Source organism: Aythya marila, assembly GCF_965140915.1.
Source record: "Aythya marila genome assembly, contig: HAP1_HAP1_SCAFFOLD_158, whole genome shotgun sequence".
Lineage (NCBI taxonomy): Eukaryota > Metazoa > Chordata > Aves > Anseriformes > Anatidae > Aythya > Aythya marila.
The window spans coordinates 1,209,537-1,232,910 of NW_028136675.1; the positions used below are offsets into that span (position 1 = coordinate 1,209,537).

A 23,374-nucleotide genomic window follows, 5' to 3' on the forward strand; every position below is an offset into this window, starting at 1 on the left:
TTTAAAATAAGGAATAACCCTTCTGTGTGTAGACAGGTCTCTAAGGAAAGCAGATGGGAGCTGGTGCAAGGGGGCTGTAACATCCAGCTGCAGACTTCAGTGCAAAATTGTGGTGTAAGGGAAAGTGATACAAGCACCAGGTGGCCAATGAGAGAAATGTCAGGGTTGGGGTGGTGAGGAGCAAGGTTGCCCATGCACTGTCAGGCCTCAAGACTCTGCTTTTCCTCCCTATGGACGTCTCCATAGGGGAAGCCCTGGGTTAATATCAATTGAAGAAAGATGCTCAATACTGAAATGCAACAATATTCATCCTTCCAAATGAGAAAAGATTTGTATTAGGTGCTTTTTGAAATCTTCCTCCTCAACTACACTATGAAAGCTCTCCAATTAGTTGTCCAAGTCTTGAAGACTTGAATAAAACTATGGAAGACATATGGTTCCTTAGGTGTTTCTGCCTTTTAATGAGTTCCATGGTGGATTTTGGTGCTCAGTCTCTGAACATCAGGTACTAAGATGAGAATGATGCAACTACTTGAGAACATAAAGTCAGAAGGAAAAGTTGAAGTGACTTGGAGTATTAATGGGCCCCACTGAGGGCTGTTACCAAGAGATTCTCCTCAGGGACTTGTTAGGACAGATAATTGGAGGCCATGATTACAGATAGGCAAAGCACTGTGCTGAGAAAAGTCTGGGTTTGTTGTGCTGAAGTAAAAGGGCCAGGTCCTGATTCCAGCCACTGGAAGGGAATGTCCTGCACTCCCGTGTCTGGCTCTGGGCTCTTTCTGGGGGTTTGTGGTGTGTGGTGGGCAGTGTGATGCCATAAGAAGAATAGTGGTATGACACCTTCCTGCCTCTGCACAGGGTCTCAAGAAAGCAATGAGCCCCCTTGCAATGACTATATTTCATCTCCTTAGAAGTTCTATCCAAGAGGACAAAAAATTCAGGGCTTCTGGGGCCTTCTCTTCTTGTCAGCACCCACCACTTTGTCCTCTCCAGACTTTCCTATGCTGCCCCACACTTTGCCCTATTTCCTTCAAATCTGCAGACACCCATCTCTGTTAACCACCTTGCTCTCATCCTAGCATTTCCGTGGTTTCACCAATGTCTCATTAACCCTCACCAGCTGTTCCTTCAAACACAAAACTGATCAAAGTGTCTGATCAAAGACACTCTTTGGGTGACCTCTAGCACCACAGCACAATTCTTTGAGGGACATGTTGTCTTCTTCATGGCCAATGCCAACCTTCCAAGGTGCATTTTCTGGCAGGTTTTTCTCTCCTGCTCTTTCCTACTAATAAAGAAAGTTCCACCTGGGTGGAAACCACTCCTAAAGTAGGCATCCCAACCCATTGGCCTTCTTGCGGCCTGTCAGCCAACCAGACAGAAGTCACCTCACGAGCATCTTCCAAGCCATGGGCCTGCTGCTGGCCTTGCAGCTTCTTGTTTAGACACACCCAAGCCTTGTGCCTCCTGCTGTCCAGTTGTGTACTCAAACAGAAGGGACAGGACAACCCACATTCAGGCCTTCTTTCTGTCTGGGTCCTCCTGGGTATGTGGGCAGACTGGATCCCACAGTAATATGCCAACCAGGTGCCTTCTGCTGACCTACCAGGACCACTGGCAGATGTCAGCTGAAAAGTACAGATCCCAGGTAGAAGTGTGACCTGTCAGCTACTTCAAACAGAAGTGACCTCAGAGCCCCTTTCTGTGACATGTTCTTGTTGCTGCCCTATCAACTGCAGAGACAGAAGTGACTTCACAGTCACTGCCACAGGCCAATTCCTCCTGCTGGTTCAGGAGATCCTGAGGCAGAACTGAGCTCATCAGAGCATTCCCACCCATATTCTCCTTGTGGCCTACAAGCTGATCAAATCCATGGCCCTTCACATTCATTTTGAATGCCATGTGACTGCACAGCAATCTCATGGTTCCTGTCCTGCCACAAGGGAACAAGAACCTAAACTTAAGGGTTAGGAAAAGGGTTAAAGGTGAGCAGGTTAATGCACAGGAAGACAGGCTTTGGAAGTTAGCTGTTCATGAATGGCATTAGGGACTGTGGTAAACCTTTCTGGGTGAGAGATTAAGCAGATGTTTAGTGGGAGGGTTTGGTGTTCTGCTTGTGGTGTCAGGTCTGTGGTTAGGGTATGGGCAAGCTGTTTTTTTGAGGGTTTTGTTTAGGTCTACAAGAATACCAGGGTTAAATAGAGCATTTTAATGCTATTGTTAAGTGAAGGGATCAGGGTGAGCAAGAGAGGAAAGGTAATGGAAAGGGGTTATGGACTAATTTTGGCTTATTTTGGAAAAATTAGAGCAGTGGATTCCTGTAAGGGTGTAGAGTGGCACTGAGATTTGGATACTAATATAACAGATTAAAAAAGGGTAATGGTCTCACATGACTGCTTTAAGTCAGCTTTATGGTGGGATCAGCATTACCTGAATATTCTTACTTCTCCAAAATCGTTACCTTCTGTTTTCCAAGCTCCTCTTTCTTCCCCCAAATCTCACATCTCTCCTGGCCAGGTTCCCCCTGCCTTCCCCATATCAGTCATCTTCTTAGTGGCAGCTTTCTGATGGCTTTCATGAACTCAGAGTATCTGTCTCACCTTTGTTGGCCACTCTGTTCCCGAGAAAGAAGCAGCTCCTAAGCCAGCATGGAGAAGGACACAAAGGCTGTCAGAGCACCCTGCACAATGTGCCCAGCAGCTCTGCAACACCACAAGAGTGCACTTCCTGCCTACATGTTTTGGTTCCAGAATGGTTCCTATGGACCCAGGGTAACTTTTTCCCTTCCCTCATGAGGGCTTTGTGATCCCCCAGACATCTCAGAGGCAGTGGCCTCCTCTGTGTCAAAAACTTAAAGCAGCCCTGAAGGATGAATTAGGCAAAAGCTGAAAACTTTCACACGACAACACCTCTTCAAGACCTCTTCCTCTATGAGGCCTATCAGGTACTTAGGAAGAGAGGATCTCACAGACTATTTGTAAAGCAGGTGCATCTGCTGGCCTATCATGGAGACCAGCAGATATGAGCACAGATCCCAGCCAGAAGTCAAGGGATGACCTGTCAGCTGCTTCAGAAAGAAGTCAACTCTGAGGCTGTTTAACAGCCATTCACTGCCTACTGAACTTAGAGCTTCTGAGGTACCACTGCCCTCGTAATGCCACACGTACAAAACAGCCTGTTCTTGGACAAGAATCTGCCCAAGCTGAAGTGAGCTGGTTGTGATTCTTCAAGCCCATGGCATTGCTGCTGGACTTCCAGCCTCTCTGATGCACAGGATCCAGTTCCATGCCACTCCTGTGTGGTGCTAGGGCAGGAGGGAGCTTGCAGGCAATGTTCCAGCCCCCTGTCGGTGCTCTCTCAGCTCCTTGTGCAGAGTGAAGATCACGTTATTATTCAGAAGCCATGTGCCTGAAGCTGGCCTAGAAGACACTCAGGGGAAGTGCCCTCCCAGCCCCAGCCCCAGCTCCAGCCACAGCTGGGGGTGCTGCTCTGCAGAGCAAGGAGCCTGTAGTGCCCAGAGTATGGGGGCATTATGCAAGGTCATGCTGGGCAGTCTGGGAGGCAGACCCAGCTCAGGGGATCACTGCCATTGCCCCAGGGCTGTAACAAATCACTTGCCAGTCTCCTTCAGTGGGGCTGCTGTGTGCCCGGGGGCTGCAGAGCTCTCCTCTGCCTGCTCACACCAGATTGAGCACTTGAGCCCTAGTCAGTCCGCCTTAGACAGGCTGACGCTCTGCGGTTGTCTCCCAGGCTCATATTGTCCGTGCAGACCACCTGGGCTCTCCTGGAAGCTCCTGGCTCCCTCCAGGAAAAAAAAAAAATAATAATAATAAAAAAAAAAAAGGGAAAAAAAAAAAACCCTCATGTACCATCAGCACCACCATGTTCCGTGGAGCCTGAGTGTCTAGGAAATAGAAATATTCATCAGGTGCATGGCCACTAGCAACTAACAGGGAACTGCCTGTCCCTGCCTGCAGTCCCAGCACAGCCCCACAGCAGCACTGGCACCAAGCTGCAGGAGCAGCCGGGCCTGACCCCACCAGCAGGGCTCGGCAGGAGAGGGTGGCAGTGGCAAGAGAGCAGCTCTGCATGTACCAACCACTTGTGCTCCCTGGCCGTGCTGCTGGGACGGGGCTCTTTTCCTCAGCAGTCCTGCAGACAGGCACTGCCCCTGCAGATCCAGACTAAGTCTCAGAGGAAGGATGTCAAAGAAGGCAGTGCAAGCTCCTTTCTTTTATTTATATTCACAGAGAGCCTGGCTCGTTGTGTGCAGGGTTTTTGAACTATGCTCAACAAGTAGATAATGAAATGGAAATGGGATGAATAATACAATTTTAATGTGCAAAATTAGCTGAATTAAAAATAAGAAAAAGTTGTAATAAACATACACACACACACAGAGAATACTGACCATTCCTGTAATAACTGACATTATCACAGAACCATAGAATCACAGAATCATCATCAACACATGCACCTAATTTGGTGTCATCTGCAAACTTACTGAGGGTGTACTCGATTCCCTCATTCAGAGCTTTGATAAAGATATTAAAGAGAACTGGCCCTAATACTGAGCCCTGGGGGATGGCACTAGTGACCAGCCTCCAACTAGATTTAACTCCATTCATCACAAGTCTTTGGGCCTGGCTACCCAGCCAGTTTTTAACCCAATGAAGAGTACACCAGTCCAAGCCATAAGCAGCAAGTTTCTTGAGGAGAATTCTGCAGGAAACAGTGTGGAAAGCCTTACTGAAGTCAAGGTAGACCACATCCACAGCCTTTCCCTCATCCACTAGGCACGTCGCATTGTCATAGAAAGTGATCTTTCTATTAGTGACCAAAGAACCCTGCCGTTCTCAAACCTTTAACTAAGTCACTGTTTCTATTGTCGCAGATTCTGTTGGAACCATTCTGTTACATTGGTTGATGATTACATGTTGATTCAATGCACTTACAAACCTTACCATCTAACTTTGCTATTTACCTTCAAAGTATAAAATAAATCATAAATGTCTGCTGCATTCAAGTTGTGTAAAGTCTGATTTGTGACACCCCCCCAGGAGCTAGAGAAAGCCCCTCGGGCACATGCCTGGAGTGCTCCTTCTGCAAGCAGCACTCCATCCCCTCGGAGTTTGCCCGAGCAGAGAAAGTCACCCAAAGATTTGCTTTCAGGAGACTTTGCAGTCCTCTCCTGCTCTGCACATCCCTTTCCAACAGGTTAGCAGCTGGTCCCAAGACAGTAGGAAACAGCTCTTCCTGCCTTGGTCATTTGCAAAGCCAGCTTCCCCAGCAATGGAAATTTAGCAAGTCTGTTGACAACGCCGAGCTGTGTGGTGCCGTTGACACGCTGGAGGGAAGGGATGCCATCCAGGGGGAACTTAACAGGCTTGAGAGGTGGGCCTGTGCAATTGTCATGAAGTTCATCAAGGCCAAGTGCAAGGTCCTGCTCCTGGCTCAGGGCAATCCCAAATATCAGTACTGAGTGGACAATGAGCAGATTGAGAGCAGCCCTGCAGAGAAGGACTTGAGAGTACTGGTGGATGAGAAGCTTGACATGAGCCATCAGTGTGTACTTACAGCCCAGAAAGCCAACCAAATCCTGGGATGCATCAAAAGCAATGTGACCAGCAGGTTGAGGGGGTGATTCTCTCCCTCTACGCAGCTCTCAAGAGACCCCATCTTGAGTACTGCATCCAGTTCTGTGGCTCAAGCACAACAGATGAGTTAGACCTAGGACAGGACTTCTGGTGTGAGTCCAGAGAACGGCCCCAGAAATGATCAGAGGGCTGGAACACCTCTCCCAAGAAGACAAGCTGAGAGGGTCAGGCTTGTTTAGCCTAGAGAAGAGAAGACTCTGGGGGACACCTTCTTCGGGCCTTCCAAAAAGGGGACTTATAAGAAACATGGGGAAACTCTTTACCAGGTTGTGCAGTGATAGAAGAAAGTGTAATAGTTTTCACTTGAAGGAGGGGAGGTTTAAATTAGAAATAAGAAAGGATTTCTTTACTCTGAGGGTAGTGAGGTACTGGAACAGGTTGCCCAGAGAAGTGGTGGATGTCCCATCCCTGGAAGTGTTCAAGGCCAGGTTGGATGGGGCTGCGAGCAACCTGATCTAGAGGGAGGTGTCCCTGCTCATGGCACGGTAGTTGGAACTGGGTTATCTCTGAGGTCCCTTCCAACTCAAAGCATTCCATGATTCTATGATTTTGGAAGATTATGCACCTCGAATGAGTGTCATAAGGCCTAAAAGAAAGCATATCTTATTCTGATCTTAAAGGAAGACAAGAAGGAGAATCTATGTCACAGAGAAAGTGATAGAGTCCATAGTCCTGGAACTACTTCCCTACAAGGGATGGACAAGAATGTGATTGGGAGTAGTCAGCAGAAATTTACAGAGAGGAAAATGCACTGAATGCAGCCTTCCGCTGTCATCAGGTGGTAGAGGCTGTAGATGAAGGGAGAGTAGAGTATGTTGTCTGTCCTAACCTTAGGAAAGTTTCTGTCACTTTCATAACACCCATATAAACAAGATGATGAAGTAGTGAGCATATACATGTAGGTAGAAAGCAAGGTTGATTAGGATCAGGAGTTGGACTTGATGATCCTTATGGGTCCCTTCCAACTCGGGATATTCTATGATTCTATGATTTCATGATTAAAAACTCACAGACTTCCTGACTTCAGACTTCCTGCAATATTTCTGAGAACTTTTCTGTAGTTTTCTTGCACCCATTTTACTCTAGGTTCCCATGGGTCAGATCCTCATTTTGGGAATTACCTCACTCACCAGGTAACCTTGAGGAGCAGGGATTACAAACACCAGAAAGGCCTCAAAACACGGGATGCTCACGCACACTAATTCCACAGTTCAGCCTCTTGTCCCCTGTGTCAGAAGGGACCTCTGGAGGTGTCCACTACCATCACCTTTTCTGATCAGTGATAGCTTCACAGGTAGATCAGGTTAGTCAGTGCTTTCTACAGCTGGGTATTGAAAATCTCAGGGCCCATGACCCAGTGCTGATCCATCGTCTTGGTTGCTGTTCTGCCAGTATAGACACTGATGCCAACAGAAGGATGGAACTGGTCAAATTTCAAAGATCAGCTCCCCTTGGGCAGTGGGGAATGGCTGTCTCCATGCTTCCCACATGTTTTCCCCAAGCTGTTGCTACTGCTGTGCAGAACAAACGAGCTGTGGTTCTGTACCAGACAGAGGTACTTCACGAAGGGGGAAATGAATCACTCCTAAATTTCCCTTCCCTCTGCCCGCTGGCTGCCACTCTCTTCTGAGACTGCAGAGTCCCTGTGAATACCTGGCTTTAGTTCTTTCCCTGTGGCTGAGCCCATGGTGGGAGATCTCTCACTTTCAGAGGGGCTGCAGTGACTGCCCACCCCAGGCTCTGCTGTCCGTGGAGGTACCCTGGGCTCTGCAGGCAGTTCCAGATTCCCCTCCTGAAGGACATCACCTATGGGTCACACGGGGAACAGCCCTGGCTATGTAATATAATAATTTGCTGCCTCTGCTGTCAGCAGAGTTCCATGGGAGAGTTTAAATCTAGCCCTCTGACAGGTAGCATATATGACAATGAGCCACTCCTTCCTGAACTGAAACAGGAACAGATCCTTGTGGGGAGCAATTCTTTGGGCCTATTCTTGACATTGGTTTGAGAAGGAAATCCTAGCCTTCAGTCAGTACACTCTGGTGATTCTGTTTTATTATGGAGATGTTATGCGGGAGTCTTCACTGAGTCTTCACAGTGCTAGACGCACACTTCTACAGCCTCCACATGGGACAGAAGAGGTTCATAGTGGGGGGGGAGGAGGGGAAGGGAATCCAAACAAGAACAACAAGAAAAAGAAAAACACCACCACCACCAAAAAGGAATATTAAAAATAACGAGAACAACCAAAACACAAGCCTGGAAGGGGTTGTACTGGGATTCATTATGGGAAAGTGAAGGAATCTTTATGAGTATTGAAAAATATCCATGAAATCAGTTTCTTAACTGCATCCTTGAGCTCCTGGTTCCTCATGCTGTAGATGAGGGGGTTCACTGCTGCAGGTACCACCGAGTACAGAACTGCCAGCAAAAGGTTGAGGGATGAGGAAGAGATGGACGGGGTCTTCAGGTAGGCAAATGTGGCAGTACTAAGAAACAGGGAGACCACAGCCAGGTGAGGGAGGCACGTGGAAAAGGCTTTGTGCCGTCCTTGCTGTGAGGGGATCCTCAGCACAGCCCTGAAGATCTGCACATAGGACAGCACAAGGAAAACAAAACACCCCAAAAAAAAACAGGCACTACCCACAAGAAGCCCAACTTCTCTGAGGTAGGCATCTGAGCAGGAGAGCTTGAGGATCTGGGGAATTTCACAGAAGAACTGGTCCAGGGCATTGCCTTGGCAGAGGGGAAGGGAAAAGGTATTGGCAGTGTGCAGCACAGCATAGACAAAAGTACAGCCCCAAACAGCTGCTATCATGTTGACACAAGTTCTGCTGTCCATTATTGTCCCGTAGTGCAGGGGTTTGCAGATGGCAATGTACCGGTCATAGGCCATGATGGTGAGAAGATAAAACTCTGCTGCGACAAAGACAACAAAGAAAAAAAACTGAGCAGCACAACCTGCATAGGAAATGGTCGTGGTGTCCCACAGGGAATTGGCCATGGCTTTGGGAACAGTGGTGGAGATGGATCCCAGGTCGAGGAGAGCAAGGTTGAAGAGGAAGAAGTACATGGGGGTGTGGAGGTGGTGGTCGCAGGCTATGGGTGTGAGGATGAGGCTGTTGCCCAGGAGGGCAGCCAGGTAGATGCCCAAGAAGAGCCCAAAGTGCAGGAGCTGCAGCTCACGTGTGTCTGCAAATGGCAGAAGGAGGAACTCAGTGGGTAAAGTGCTGTTGGACATTTGCAGCCTCAGGGCATGGTTGCCTGTTCATGGAGGAAAAGACAGAGACATGTTAGACAGACTTCTCTCAAAGTTCAAAATTCATGTCTTTTCTCAGAGAATTCACCCTTCCCTGAGCTGTATGAGTCTGCTTATTCTCCAGCTCTGTCAACCCAATGACACCATGCCTGACAGTTTAAAATGAAGTTTGGGCACCTTGTTCCTAGGAAGAAACCCTGAGGAAGTTCTTGTCAGAAGAGAAGATTACATCCCCCTGTATCCCAGACAAAGAGAGTAGGAGGACCACACACAGATGGAGAAATAAGAAAGAATACCAAAATGCTCCAACCCACTGCCACAGAGAAAGGAAGGCGGCCATGCAGGGAAGCCTTAACCTTACCAAGCTTGCATGCCACCTATGGAAGTGACACTGCAGGGAAGGCATTCTTAGCCTCAACATTGTTTATCACACTGCAGGACACAGGCTCCTCTCCTGTTCTGGAGGTCCAGTTGAGGAGGAGGTGTCTCATGCCCTAAAGCCCCAGAGGACAGAGGCTGTGCTGGGTGTCAGAGGAGAGCAGGGGGTTGCTGCAGAGAAGGGGCCTGCACTGCAGGCCTGGCAGGGAGTGCCTGAATCCCCCTTCCCTTGGCATTTTGGGCAGCAGCTCCCTCTTCCCTCCCTGCCGAGGACTCTGATGCCTGGAGCTGTCCCTGTTGTCAGCTCCTTCCCTGTTCCCACATCTCCTCCCTGCCATTGCTCACAGACCCTATCCCACCTGATGTGTGCTCAGCTTTGTTCTGCACACACCTCCTGTCCCAGAGAACTGTCCAGGGATGTCTCTTCATGTTCAGCAGATATACAGCAGCTCTGACCTGTCCTGCAAGTCCTTCAGGGCAGGAAATTGAAAGTAGAGACCCAGGAGAGTGTCTTCCCTACTTCTAGTGCAGGCATTTCTCTTCCGTTTCAAGAATCTCCCTGAAAGATTCCCTGGGGATGTTGTGGAGCTGTAACCAGCCTGCCCAGGCAGCCTCTGAGCACCAGAAGGATGCTGCCCTGCCCTTCCCTGCTGCGGGAGCTCCTTCCAACTGCAGCTTCTCCCTGCAGTGTCCTGGGCAGCTCCCCGGGCAGGCAGAGTGCTGAGCCTGGCAGGCAGCAGAGGCCCTGCCCTGGCACACAGCCCCCAAAGCACAGCAGGGACCCTGCTCTGCACCACAGCCCTGGACACCCCTGCCTGCACACTGGCTGCACAGCCTGCATCCAGCCCTGTGAGAAGGAACCCTCAAGTCCTGTCCCTCTGACAGCTGTGGCAGGGAATCCCTGCTTTGGACCTTGTTATTCTCATCTAATCCAAAGAAGCTCTGAGAGTCGCCCTGAAAGCTCCACAGGCTGTAGGATTTGTCTGCAAATCTGGAGATGGCACCAGGAACAACAGCTGTGCTGCCCTGCAGCCAGAGACTTACCCTGTTCAGGGCTATGAAGATTTCTCCCGCACTGAGCTCTCAGCATCCCCCCTCCACACTGCCTTTAACATCTCCCTCCCTTCTCTCAGACGCCCTTGTCCCCTGCAGGCAGTGTCCCCAGCCCTGCTGCACTGTGCAGAGGAGCTGCTCCTGGGCAGAGCTGTCTCTCTACAGCACTGCCCGCTTTCCAGGAGCTCCCCTTGGCCTCAGGAGGCTGGCCCAGCTTAACAGCACAGGGAGCTCTTGACAAGTCCCTGGGCCTCCAGGGGAATCCAGCCTGAAGCAGACTGAAACGATCACTAATATTATTTCCGTCCATGGAGGAAAGAAACTCTTTTCCAGCACTATTGTACCTCATATCTGAAAAAGTATTTGTTCCACGAGTGACCTTTTTCTGCAGAGCTGCTCTCAATGATTTCTTCTCCCAGTCTGTACTCATGGCTGAGGTTGCCCTGGTCCAGGTGCAGAATCTTGCATTTGGACTTGTTGAACATCATTATGTTAACATTGGGCCCACTTCCCAAGCTTGTCCAGCTCCCTTTGAATGGCTTCTCTTCCTTCTGTTCAATCAACTGTACTCTCAGCTTGATGTCATCTGCAAACTTGCTGATGGTGCACTCAATCCCACTGTCCATTTCATTGATAAAGATTTTCAATAGTCCCAGTCCCTGGAGAGACCCCCGAGGTAAACCTCTCTTCACCTGCCTCCAACTTGGAGATGGAGTTAAATGACCACCACTCTCTTGGTGTGACCTTCAAGCCAATTCCTTACCCACTGAGTGGTCCAACCCTCAAGCAATTCAAGAAACTCCTAGAGCATGTTGAGGGTAAGTTTCTGGTCCAGACATTTGGACCAGGATGGATTCTCCAATTTGGAGACAAGGATGTCATGTGGGACCATGTCAAATACCTTACAGAAGTCCATGTAGATGGCATCAGTCAGTCTTCTTTTGTCAACTGATGCAGTCAGTTCATTGTAGAAAACCAGCAGATTGGTCAGGCACGATTTGCCTTTAGTGAAGCCATTCTGGCTGTCTTGGATCACGTCTTTGTTTCTCTTTTTCTTGCACCTGCCTTGATATTGCTTCCAGGAGGATCTTTCCCAAGATCTTGTCAGGCACAGAGGTGGGGCTCATCAGTCTGTAGTTCCCCGCGTCCTTTTTCTACCCTTTCTAAAAATGGGAATGATGTTTCCCTTTTCCCAGTCACCTGACTGCATGACCTTTTTAAATATGATGGCTAGAATCTTGGCCACTGCATCAGCCAGTTCCTTCAGGACCCTGGGATGCAAGTCATCAGGCCCCATAGACTTGTATGTCTTTACTTTCATCAGGTGGTCTCAAACTTGCTCTTCACTTACAGCGGGTGAGACTTGACTCCCTCAGCCTCCATTTACAGGTTCAAGGAAAAGAAAGACTTGGGAAGCCTGACTGGCAGTGAAGACCAAGGCAAAGATATTGTTGAGTACCTCAACCTTCTCCATATCTGCTATTACCAGTTCACCCTTCTCATCCATCAGAAGGGACACACTCTCTTTCACCTTTCTTTTCTGGCCAATGTACCTCTAGAATCCCTTCCTGTCATTCTTTGCATCCCTTGCCAAGCTCAGTTCTGTCTGTGTCTTGGCTTTCCTGATCCCATCCCTGTATATCCAGACTGCATCCCTGTACTCTTCCCTGGCCACGTGTCTCCATTTCCACTGCCTGTGCATTTCCTTCTTGTGCCTCAGTTTGACCATCAGGTCCTTGCTGAGCTGCCCCAGTTGTCTGCCCTCCCTGCCCACTTTCTTATGCAGGAGGATGGAGAGTTTCTATGCTCTAAGGAGAACATTCTTAAAGAGTTGCCAGCTCTGTTCAGCTTCTTTGTCCCTAGGGACAGTATTCCAGGGGATCTCGTCCACAAGGTCTTTAAGTAGCTTGAGGTTGGCTCTTCATAAGTTCAGGGTCCTGACTTTGTTCTTCGCCAGGCCCACATTCCTTGAGATCACAAACTCAATGAGGACAATCCAATCTTAACCTCTTTCATGAGTCTGTCAGCACTAGTGAGCACCGGTGCCAGTAACACTTCTCTAGTTGCTCTGTATACCTGGACTGGAACTTATCCTCAATGCTCTCTAAGTGTCTCCTGAATTGCTTACAGCATGTTTTATAGCTTTTCCATCAGACACCCGAGTAGTTGAATTCCCCCATCAGGATGAGAGCATGCGAGCATGGCACTTCTTGTAGTTGAAGCATGAAGGCCTCATCCACAAGCTCTTCTTGATCAGGTAACCTGGAGAAGACCCCAATCACAAGGTGTCTTTTATTGGTGCAGTCTTTAACTTTTGCCTACAAGCTCTCGACCTATCCATGGTTGTTTCTCAGAGGCATCTCTTTGCAATCAATCCTTTCCCTAACATACAGGGCAATACTCCCTCCCCTTCTTCACTGTCTCTCTCTTCTGAAGAGCTTGTAACCCTCAGTGCTTCCAGTTGTGTGAACCGTCCCACCACATTTCCATGAGAGCAGTTAGGTCATATTTGTCTAATTGCATCATGGTTTCCTTCAGCGACCATGAGATGGTGGAGCTGATTCAGAGGGGAGGATAGTATAGCTCACAAATAGCAAGCTCAAAATCTTGGCCGTCGGGAGAGCCATCTTTGGCCTCCTCACCTATCTGCATGGAAGAATCCTGTGAGTTTAGGAAAGCTATAACCTACCTGTAATTGAACTTGGGCAAGGATTTCAAAGGCAGTAAGAAGGGCTTCTGAAAGTATATAGGTGGCAAAAGGAAGGCTCCAGAAAATGTGGACCCACTGCTGAATGAGGCCCAATACCAGTTGAAATGAGACGTGGAAAAAGTTGAGGTACTGAATTCCTTCTTCACCTCAGTCATTACTGGCAAGACTGACCTTCAGGAATCCCAGGTCACAGAGAACGTAGGAAGGTCTGGGGCATGGGCACTTGGAGGGAGTGGATCAGGTCAGGGCATACTTGACAAAATGGGATATATACAAGTCTATGGATTGCCTGACAAATCTGGTGATATCTGACAAATCGTCTGGACTTCTACAAAAGGGTTACAGAACTGGCGAATAGAGGAAGGACTAACATCATCTACCTGGAACTGTGGAAATCATTTGATGCTGTCCCCCATGATATCCTTGTCTCTAAATTGGACAATGATTTGACGAGTGGACCACTCAGTGGGTAAGGCATTGGCTGGATAGTTGCATTCAAAGAGTTGCAGTCAATGGCTCAATGTCCAAGTGGAGATCAGTAACGAGTGGTGTTCCTCACAGGTCAGTATTGGACTGGCACTGTTTAACATCTTTGTTGGTGACATGGCCAGTGGGATCAAATGCACCTTCAGCAAGTTTGTTCATGACAGCAAGCTATGTGGAGAAGTCAACATGCTGGAGGGTAGGGAAGCCATCCAGAAGGACTTTGACAGACTTGAGAGGTGGACCTGTGTGAACCTCATGAAGTTCAGCCAGGCCAAGTGCAAAGTCCTGAATCTGGACTGGGGCAATCCCAAACATATTTACAGGCTGGGTAGAGAATGGATCGAAAGTAGCCCTGAGGAGAAGGACATGGGGGTGCTGGTGGATGAGAAGCTCAACATGAGCCAGCAATGTGTGCCTGCAGCACAGAAAAACAACATTATCCTGGGCTACATCAAAGAAAGCATGGCCAGCAGGTGAAGGAAGGTGATTCTCCCCCTCTGCTCTGCTTTTGTGAGAACTCACTTGGGGTCCTGCATTCATCTCTGGGGTCCCCAGCACAAGAAGGACATGGAAGTATTAGAATGAGTGCAGAGGAGGGACACAAAGATGATTAAGGGTCTCAAGAACCTCTCCTATTGGAGAGGAGAGATGGGAGGGAGTTGGGGTTGTTCAGCCTGGAGGAGAGAGGGCTCCAGGGTGACTGTATAGCAGCCCTCCAATACCTAAAGGAAGCCTACAAAAAGCTGGGAAGGGCCTCCTTGTCAGGGAGTATAGTGATAGGACAAGGAGTAATGGTTTAAACCTAAAGAAGGGTAGGATTCAATTAGATTTAAGGAGGAAATGTTTTGCTCTGAGGAGGGTGAAGCACTGGAACAGATTGCCCAGAGAAGTTGTGGATGCCTCATCCCTGGAATTGGTCAAGACCAGATTGGATGGGGCTTTGAGCAACCTGATCTAGTGGAAGGTGTCCCTGCCCATGGCAGGGGGGTTGTAATTGGATGATGTATAAAATCCCTTCCAAGCCAAAACATTCTAAGATTCTGTGATTCTATTGGACCTGATGGGATTCACCCATGAGAGTGGAAGGAGCTGGCTGATGTCCTTGCAAGGCCACCCTTGGTCATCTTGGATCCATCCTGGTGACTAGCAGAAGTGCCCCAAGACTGGAGGAAAGCAAATGTCCATCTTTGCTGCAAGAATGGCAAGGGGGAGGGCTCAGGGAAGTGCAGGCTGCTTAGGCTCCACTCCATCCCAGGAAAGGTGATGGACCAGCTCATCCTGGAACCCTATTCCAGGCACAGGAGCAACAATAATATCATCACGAGCAGTTGGGATATCTTCATGTAGGGGAAGTCACTCTTGACCAACTGGGACATGAAATGCCCCTGATGAAATAACAGGCCTGGCAGAAGAGGGCAGAGCAGTGGATATCGATACACTTTGACTTCAGTAAAGTTGCGAGGTAGATTAAACCTGGTAGGCAGCTAAGCACCACAGGGCTACGAGCTCATTCCTCCTACCTAGTGGGGTGTTTTGAAAAGAACTGAAGGTAAAAGTGAAAAAAAAAAAAAAAAAGTGGGCTGGAATAAAGACAGTTTAACAGCTAGATGTGCACACAAGCAACGACAACAACAAAACAACCAACCAACAAACAAACAAAAAACAAAACTTATTATTTTATTATTCACCATTTGCCATTGACAGGCAGATGTTTAGCCATTTGCAATGTTCCTCATACCACCAATAAAAGACAAAAACAGATTTTGCTAGTGTTGCTTAAATGGTTAAATAAATGCCTATCTTTTTATTCATGTCTCAGCTCACCTCAGTAGACACATGGACTTAGTAGAGCAGGACCAGAGGAGGACCACAAAAATGATCTAGAGCACGTCTGCTAAGAGAGGAGACTGGGAGAACTATGATGATGATGATGATGATGATGACGACTATCATTATCATTATCATTATCATTATCATTATCATTTACTGGAAAAGAGAAGGCTTTGGGGAGACCTTACAGCAACCTTCCTGTACCTAAAGCGAGCCCACAGGAAACCTGGGGAAGGACTCATTACCAGGGAATGTAGTGATAGGACAAGGGGCAATGGCTTTCAAGTAAAAAAGGGTAGATTTAGATTAAATATTAGATACTCACATATTGATGAACCATGTCTGCACAGCATCAAGGGTTTCTGTTTCTCATCCTGCCTCCAATGACATGTAGGTCGGGGGTGTGCAAAACATCGTGAAGTTTGCATCATGGGCTTCATCAAAAGAGGAATGGCCAGCAGACCGAGTAAGGTGATTGTCCCCTTCTACTCTGCCCTCGTGAGGTCCTGCCTGGAGTACTCCATTCAGGTTTGGGGACCCCAGCACAAGAAAGATGTGGACCTGTTAGAGCAAGTTCAGAGGAGGGCCACAAAGATGATCAGAGGGTTGGAGCTCCTCTCCTATGAAAAAAGGCTGAGAGAGCTGGGGATGTTCAGCCTGGAGAAGAGAAGGCTCTGAGGAGACCTCATTGTGTCCTTTCAGTTCTTAAAGGGCTCTTAAAAAAGGATGGAGATGGACTCTTTACTCGAGTTGATAATGATAGGGCAAGGGGAAAGGTCTTCAAGTAACTGAGGATAGATTTAGATTAGACGTTAGGAGGAAATTCTTGACTGCATGGATAGTGAGTCACGGGAAGAGGTTGTGCAGAGAAACTATGGATCCCCCATCCCTGGAGGTGTTCAAGGCCAAACTGGAGAAGGCCCTGGGCAACCTGATCTAGTTGGTGGCATGCCTGCTTAAGGCACGTACATCGGAACAAGAAGATCTTTTAGGTTCCATTCAACCTAAGCCATTTTATGATTCTTTGGCACAGCAAGGACAACTAACTGAAACACTCCCTGCAGCCCACTACACCTCTAACAAAAGTATGCCATGCACAAGAAGGGCACCTCCAGTGAAGACAGCCTGAGAAAGTTAGGATTGCTTAGCCTTGAGAAGACTCCAGTAGACATTATTGTGGCCTTCCAATACACAAATGGGGCTTAGCCAAGTCTGTAGTGATTAGAACAGAATAGTTCAGTTGGAAGGGACCTTCAAAGGTCATCTAGTCCAACTTCCTGACCTCTTAAGGGTTAAACAAAAATTAGAGACTATGTATGAGGGTATTGTCCAAATGCCTCTTGAGCACTGACAGACATGGGGCATCAACCAGGTCTCTAGGAAGCCTGTTCCAGTGTTTGATCACCCTCACAGTACGTAAAATTTTCCTAATGCCCCATCTGAATGTCCCCTGGTGCATCTATGTGCAATTCCCACATGTTGTGTGATCAGTTACAAGAGAGAAAAGATCATCCCCTCCTTCAACACTTCGCCCCCTTAAGAAGTTGTTGAGAGCAATGGGGTTACTCCTCAGCCTTCTTTTCTCCAGACTAGATGGCCAAAGGGTCCTCAGGCTGTCCTCCTAGGATATGTACTTTTACCAGCATTTCCCCTTTTCCCTTGGTTTCCCAACTGACAAGGTCCCTGATCAGATAACCTGACCGCAAGAAGTGTTTTCTCTCTCTCCCATGTTCTCACCAGCCAGTGTGACTGACCATGTTTAGTTCCCTTCACTGCCTCCTTTATCACTTGTTGGTCATGTTTGTGTCTCTGGATGTGTTGTGCTTTATCCCCAGGAGGTAACCAAGCTGCCCACAGCCACTCTCGCCCTCACCCTCCTTAGCAGAACAGATGGAGAAAAATAGGAGAGAGCTGGAAAGACCCTTTTTCAGGGAGTGTAGTGCTAGGACAACAAGTTTTAAATTAAAAGAGAGTAGATTTAGATCAGATCTAAGGAAGAAATTATTCACACAAAGGGTGGTGAGACACTGGAAAAGATTACACAAAGAGGTTGTAGATGCCCCCTCCCTGGTAGTGTTCAACATAAAGGTGGATGAGAGCTTGAAAAACCCGATCTCATGGGATTAGCCCCTACCCATGGAAAGGGGGCTGGAACTAGATGGTCTTTAATGTCCTGTCTAATGCAAAGCATTCTATGATTCTTAGATCCTGGAAGCCTACAATTCATAGAATCATAGAACCATTAAGGTTGGAAAAGACCTCCAAATCAACCATCACCCAACCATCGATATTACGCTCTAAACAGTGTCCCAGGCATGAAGCTTTCCTTAAACATCCCCAGGGAAGGTGACTTCACCACGTCCGTGAACAACCTGTTCCAAAGCCTAACCAAACTGGCCAAAGATCAGGGTGGACGGAACCTTGAGCAACCTGGCCTAGGAGAAGTTTCCCTGCCCATGGCAGGGGGGTTGAGACTAGATGGTCTTTAAGGTCCATTGAGACCCAAAGGATTCTAGGATACAATGATCCTGCAGGCCAGCAATTGGTTGTGTAGCTTATGTACACAGAGGGATTTCAGTTTATGTCAAAAAATTTCCCACTTAATATCAACAAACATTTGGAAGAGATGGGATGCAGCCTCCCTGTCACTTTGTGGGTGTATGGTCTCATAATGGGACAAGAAAAGAGTACTCTCACGCCAAACCCTTCTTTCAAATTAGGGGAAAACACACTACTGGAAATAAGTGACCATCCCCAGCTGAGAGAAAAAAATCAGTGATTGCATCAGCCTGTTTCAAAGTTGATTCCTCTGGAGGTCCAAGGACTTGTCAAGAGCTCCCTGTGCTGCTGAACTGGGCTACCGGGCTCCTGGGCCCAAGGGGAGCTCCTGGCAAGCGGGCAGCGAGACAGAGAGATAGCTCTGCCCAGGAGCAGCTCCTCTGCACAGCGCAGCAGGGCTGGGGACACTGCCTGCAGGGGACAAGGGTGGCTGAGAGAAGGGAGGGAGATGTTAAAGGCAGTGTGGAGGGGGGATGCTGAGAGCTCACTGCGGGAGAAATTTTAACAGCCCTGAACAGGGTAAGTCTCTGGCTGCAGGGCAATGCAGCTGTTGTTCCTGGTGCCATCTCCAGATTTGCTGACATATCCCACAGCCTATGGGATCTTTCAGAAGGACTCTATTGTCTCTACTGTATAAATGACATACTCCAGAGCAGGGTTAACCAGGCATAGCTGTCAGAAGTACAGGACATGGAGGTTCATTCATATGGGGCTGGCTGAAGCCTGTGCACCTGGGGTGAAGGCAGGGGTGCCCAGGGCTGTGGTGCAGAGCAGGGTCCCTGCTGTGCCCCAGGGGCTGTGTGCTGGGGCAGGGCCTCTGCCGCCTGCCAGGCTCAGCACTCAGCTTGCCTGGGAAGCTGCCCAGGGTGCTGCGGGAAGAAGCTGCGTGTGGAAAGAGGCCCCTGGGCAGGGCAGGGCATGGCAGGGTCCTGCTGGTGCCTTCAGACTTCTGCCTGGGTTAGGCAGCTCACAGCTCCATGGCACCCCCAGACCATGTCAGAGCGTACTCTTCAAAAGGAAGGTCAAGTCTGAGGCTTTCCTGAAGCTGTGCTTTCACCTCTCTTTGGTTCATCAGGATGGGAATGGAAACAGAGCTGTACAGAGTAGAGATTTCATGTCACCCCAGATTTTATGAGGAACCTCAGAAAGGGCATTCAGTACCGAGAGTCCTTCATAACGCAGCAGCACCACCTTCCCAGTCTCATCAGGGCTTTTGTGACCTGCTGTTCAGCACATGCACACACTGAGAGGGTGAAGGGCAGAGCTGAGCACAGCAGATGGGATGGATTCTGGGAGCACTGGCAGGGCACAGATGTGGCGACAGGGAAGCAGCTCCTGGCAGGAATGGCTGCAGGCAGCAGAGATCAGCAGGGAAAGAGGGAACTGCAAAGAGAAACCCTGCTGCAGAAGACATATAGGCACCTCCTGCCATCCCCTGCAGTGCAGGTTCCATCCCTGAGCAACCCCCCTCAGCTCTCCTCTCCCACCCAGCAGAGCCACTGCCCTCTGGGCTGGGGGGTCCTGGGTAGCAGCTGCCTCCTGTGTAGCCAGAACCCCAGAAGAAGGCAGATCTTCCTTTCCTGTTATGTGCCCTGTCCCAGTGCTCAGCAATGGGCTGAGAGCCACTGCTCTGCCATGGTGCTGCCTGGCAGGCAGCAGGCATGGCTTGGCAGGGTGACCCCTTTCTGCTTGCTCATCTGTCTCTCCCCTCCCCTCTCTCGGTCATGCTGCTTGTCCTTCTCCCTCTGCCTGTTTCAGACTTTCTCTTCAGCTGGGGCTCTTGGGTGTGTCAGCTCCTTGGAGTGGTGGGGAGGAGTTCAGCTGAGGATCAGACACTGGTGCTCAGGAGGTGTCTGCAGGGGAACAAGGTGCCAAAGGACCCTTCTAACCTGTGGAGCTCCTGGCAGGGCAGTCAAGAGGACTGAGAAATGATCTGGCTCTGCCTTCGCAAGTACTGATCCTTAGGGCACTTCACATCGGCCCGAAGACAAGGATGGTTACCCCTTTGAGAACATTGCACAGGTGTAGTGGGAGAAGCTAAGCCCTATGGAATGGCATCAGTATGACTCCGTGTCACAGACCATCTTCTGAAGAATGAGCATGAAGCTACTGCACAGCCTCTCTGTATGATGGGTACAATTCACCAAGGGCACACAGCACAGTGAGAGTGTTGTTTCCTCTATCCTGCCCTCTCCAGTTCTCACGCCTGGAGAGAAAGAGCAGAGGACAGGCTGAGGTGAGACCAGGCTTTGTCTCAGTGGTTACAGGCTCGATCACTTGGTCACTGAAGAAGGTGAAGAGGAAGGACTCTACAACTACCTGAAAGGAAGTTGTGGGGTGCTGAGGGTCAGCCTCTTTGCGCAGATAACCAGCAGTAGGACAAGGGGGAATTGCCTCAAGTTGCGTGAGGGGAGGTTCAGGTTGGAAATTAGGAGCAATGTTTTTCCCAGAAAGAGTGCTCAGGCATGGGAATGGCTTGCCAGGGAGGTGTTGGAGTCACCGTCCCTGGGGATGTTTAAGGAAAGCTTTGACGTAATACTTAAGGCCATAGTTTAGTGGGTGATATTGGTGATAGGAGAATGGTTGGGCCAGATGATGTTGGAGGTTTTTTCCAACCTTAATGATTCTATGACTGTAAGCAGAAGAATCCCTCCCAGTGATCTTGTCTCAGGGGCAGATGGCCATGGGTGCCAAAAGAAATGCTGAATGCTGGGCTTGGAGATTAGTGCCACATGGACAAAGCTACAAATTGCCTTCTCAAATCTCAGGCCATTCACCAACAGGAACCTCCCCAGAAGTGGGGGCCTCTTTGTGAGGAAGCCTCCAGGTTCCTCACAGTGCACTCAACCAACAGAGAGCAGATTGCCAGCTGGGTAGCTGTAACGATACCATCCTGAGTGGGGAGAATGAAAGTGGGTGTGCAAAGGGTCTGTGAGAAATGAAGAGGGTTTTGCTCAAAAACCCTGTCCTAATTGTCTATGTCTTTTCCAACATGGACAGCCAACCATGCCCAGAGGCAGCAAATTTCCAACAGCAGATTCCCCACAGAGTTCCTCCTCCTGCCATTCACAGACACACGCGAGCTGCAGCTCCTGCACTTCGCACTCTTCCTGGGCATCTACCTGGCTGCCCTCCTGGGCAACGGCCTCATCCTCACAGCCGTAGCCTGCAACCACCACCTCCACACACCCATGTACTTCTTCCTCCTCAACCTCTCTCTCATCGACCTCGGCACTATTACCACAACTGTTCCCAAAGCCATGGCCAATTCCCTGTGGGACACCACGGCCATTTCCTACACAGGTTGTGCTGCTCAGGTATTTTTCTTTTTTGTTTTCCTTTCAGCAGAGTTTTATCTTCTCACCATCATGGCTTATGACCGCTATATCGCCATCTGCAAACCCCTGCACTATGGGACAGTAATGGCCAGCAGAACTTGTGCCAACATGGCAGCAGCTGCCTGGGGCAGTGGCTTTCTCTATGCTGTGCTTCACACTGCCAATACCTTTTCCCTCCCCCTCTGACAAGGCAATGCCCTGGACCAGTTCTTCTGTGAAATTCCCCAGATCCTCAAGCTCTCCTGCACTGATGCCTACCTCCAGGAAATTGAGCTTCTTGTGGTTAGTGCTGTTTTAGCATCTGGCTGTTTTGTTTTCCTTGTGTTGTCCTATGTGCAAATCTTCAGGTCAGTGCTGAGGATCCCCTCACAGCATGGCCGGCACAAAGCCTTTTCCACGTGCCTCCCTCACCTGGCTGTTGTCTGCCTGTTTCTCAGCACTGCTATATTTACCTACGTGAAGCCCCCCTCCATCTCTTTGCCATTTCTCAACCTTTTGCTGGCAGTGCTGAGTACAGTGCTGCCTGGTGGAGGCACTGGTGGTGCCTCCAGCAGTGAACCCCCTCATCTACAGCATGAAGAACAAGGAGCTCAAGGTTGCAGTTAGGAAACAAGTATGTGGGATATTTTTCAATACTCATAAAGATCCCTTCACTCTCTAATAATGAATCCTAGTACATCCCCTTCCAGGCTTATGTTTATCCCTTCCCTTCCCTTCCCTTCCCTTCCCTTCCCTTCCCTTCCCTTCCCTTCCCTTCCCTTCCCTTCCCTTCCCTTCCCTTCCCTTCCCTTCCCTTCCCTTCCCTTCCCTTCCCTTCCCTTCCCTTCCCTTCCCTTCCCTTCCCTTCCCTTCCCCTTTCATTTCCTTTCCTTTTTTATTGCCATTATGACTGCTTGTGCTCATTACATTCCTACATAAATATTTTAATTCCCCCCATTACTATGAATGAATGAAACTGTTCTGTCTCATATGGAGGCTGTATAAATGTGCAACAACACTTTAAGTGAGTCAGTGAAGACTTTCTCATAGCATCTGTGTAATAAAATGTAATCACACAAGTTCAATGCAAGGCCCTGCACACCACAGCCCCCTCGCTTTGCAGAGCAGCACCGCCAGGTCAGCGGCTGTGGGTAGCACAGGCAGGGGCTGCAGGAATGGCTGCTCAGGCCAGCCCAGATGTGCTGGGCTGGGGCAAGGCTGTGTGGGACATGGGGTGTCCTGGGAGCAGAGCAGTGTGCTGAGTGTGTGCAGTGGTGCTGCCTGAGGAGCTCCAGGGCCAAGTTGGGGTGGGGTGCGGGGGGAGTGTCAGGGCATCTCCTGCAGCAAGGACACTGTGTACTGGGTCTGGCTGGAATGTTAACTTTCCCGGCAGCAGCCCATACAGTGCCGTACTCTGTACTTGTAGCTGGAACAGCAGTGTTATCACACCAGTGTTGTGTCTACTGCTGAGCAGCAGTGGCACAGCGTTGGGCCTTTCTCTAACCCTCCTAGGGGGTGGGCAAAAAAGTGAGGAGAGAAACATCACTAGGGCAGCTGACCTAAACCAATCAAAGGGATATTCCATACCATGTGGTGTCACACTCAGCAATAAAAGGTGGAAACAGGAAGAAGAGGGGAGGGGTGGGCTCTCGTTGAGAAGACGTCGGTCCTCCTCTCGAACACCGGCTGCGTGCGTTGAGGCCTTGCTTCAAGGACGTGGTCAATCATCGCTCATTTGTGGGAAGTAGAGAGTAATTTCTTTCCTCTGCACTTCCATATAGCTTTCATTTATTTTGTTTGTTTGTTTTCCTCCCTTTTCCCCTTTCCCTTTTATTTTCCCCTTAGTTAAATTGTTTAGTTCATGGTAGTCTTTATTTAATTATTATAATTATTTCCCTTTAATTAAATTATCCTTATCTCAACCCGTGAGTTGTTCTTTGCTTTACTTCTCCCCCTCCTTATCTAAAGGAGGGGGAGTGAGAGAGCGGTTGTGGGGTTTAGCTGCCCAGCACAGTAAAACCACCACAGTCCTTTTTGGCGCCCAACGTGGGGCTCGAAGGGTTGAGATAACAATAGAATTGATTAAACGCATACAACTAACACACTTGCTTGCTAGTAACCA

General features: G+C 49.1%; 1 protein-coding gene and 1 pseudogene across 2 annotated transcripts; one reads left to right on the top strand and one right to left on the bottom strand.

Moving 5' to 3' along the window:
• Positions 1–7,944: 7,944 nt before the first annotated feature.
• On the bottom strand, positions 7,945–8,901 carry LOC309891588 (olfactory receptor 14C36-like; the record flags this gene model as incomplete). The annotated part of the gene is made up of 1 exon (XM_082785941.1): positions 7,945–8,901. One exon carries the CDS (start codon positions 8,899–8,901, stop codon positions 7,945–7,947), a length of 957 nt encoding a protein of 318 aa, XP_082642067.1.
• A 4,762-nt stretch (positions 8,902–13,663) lies between these two features.
• On the top strand, positions 13,664–21,934 carry LOC309891589 (olfactory receptor 14C36-like; annotated as a pseudogene). The gene is made up of 2 exons: positions 13,664–13,874; positions 20,936–21,934. The product of its transcript is annotated as an olfactory receptor 14C36-like (transcript).
• Positions 21,935–23,374: the final 1,440 nt, after the last annotated feature.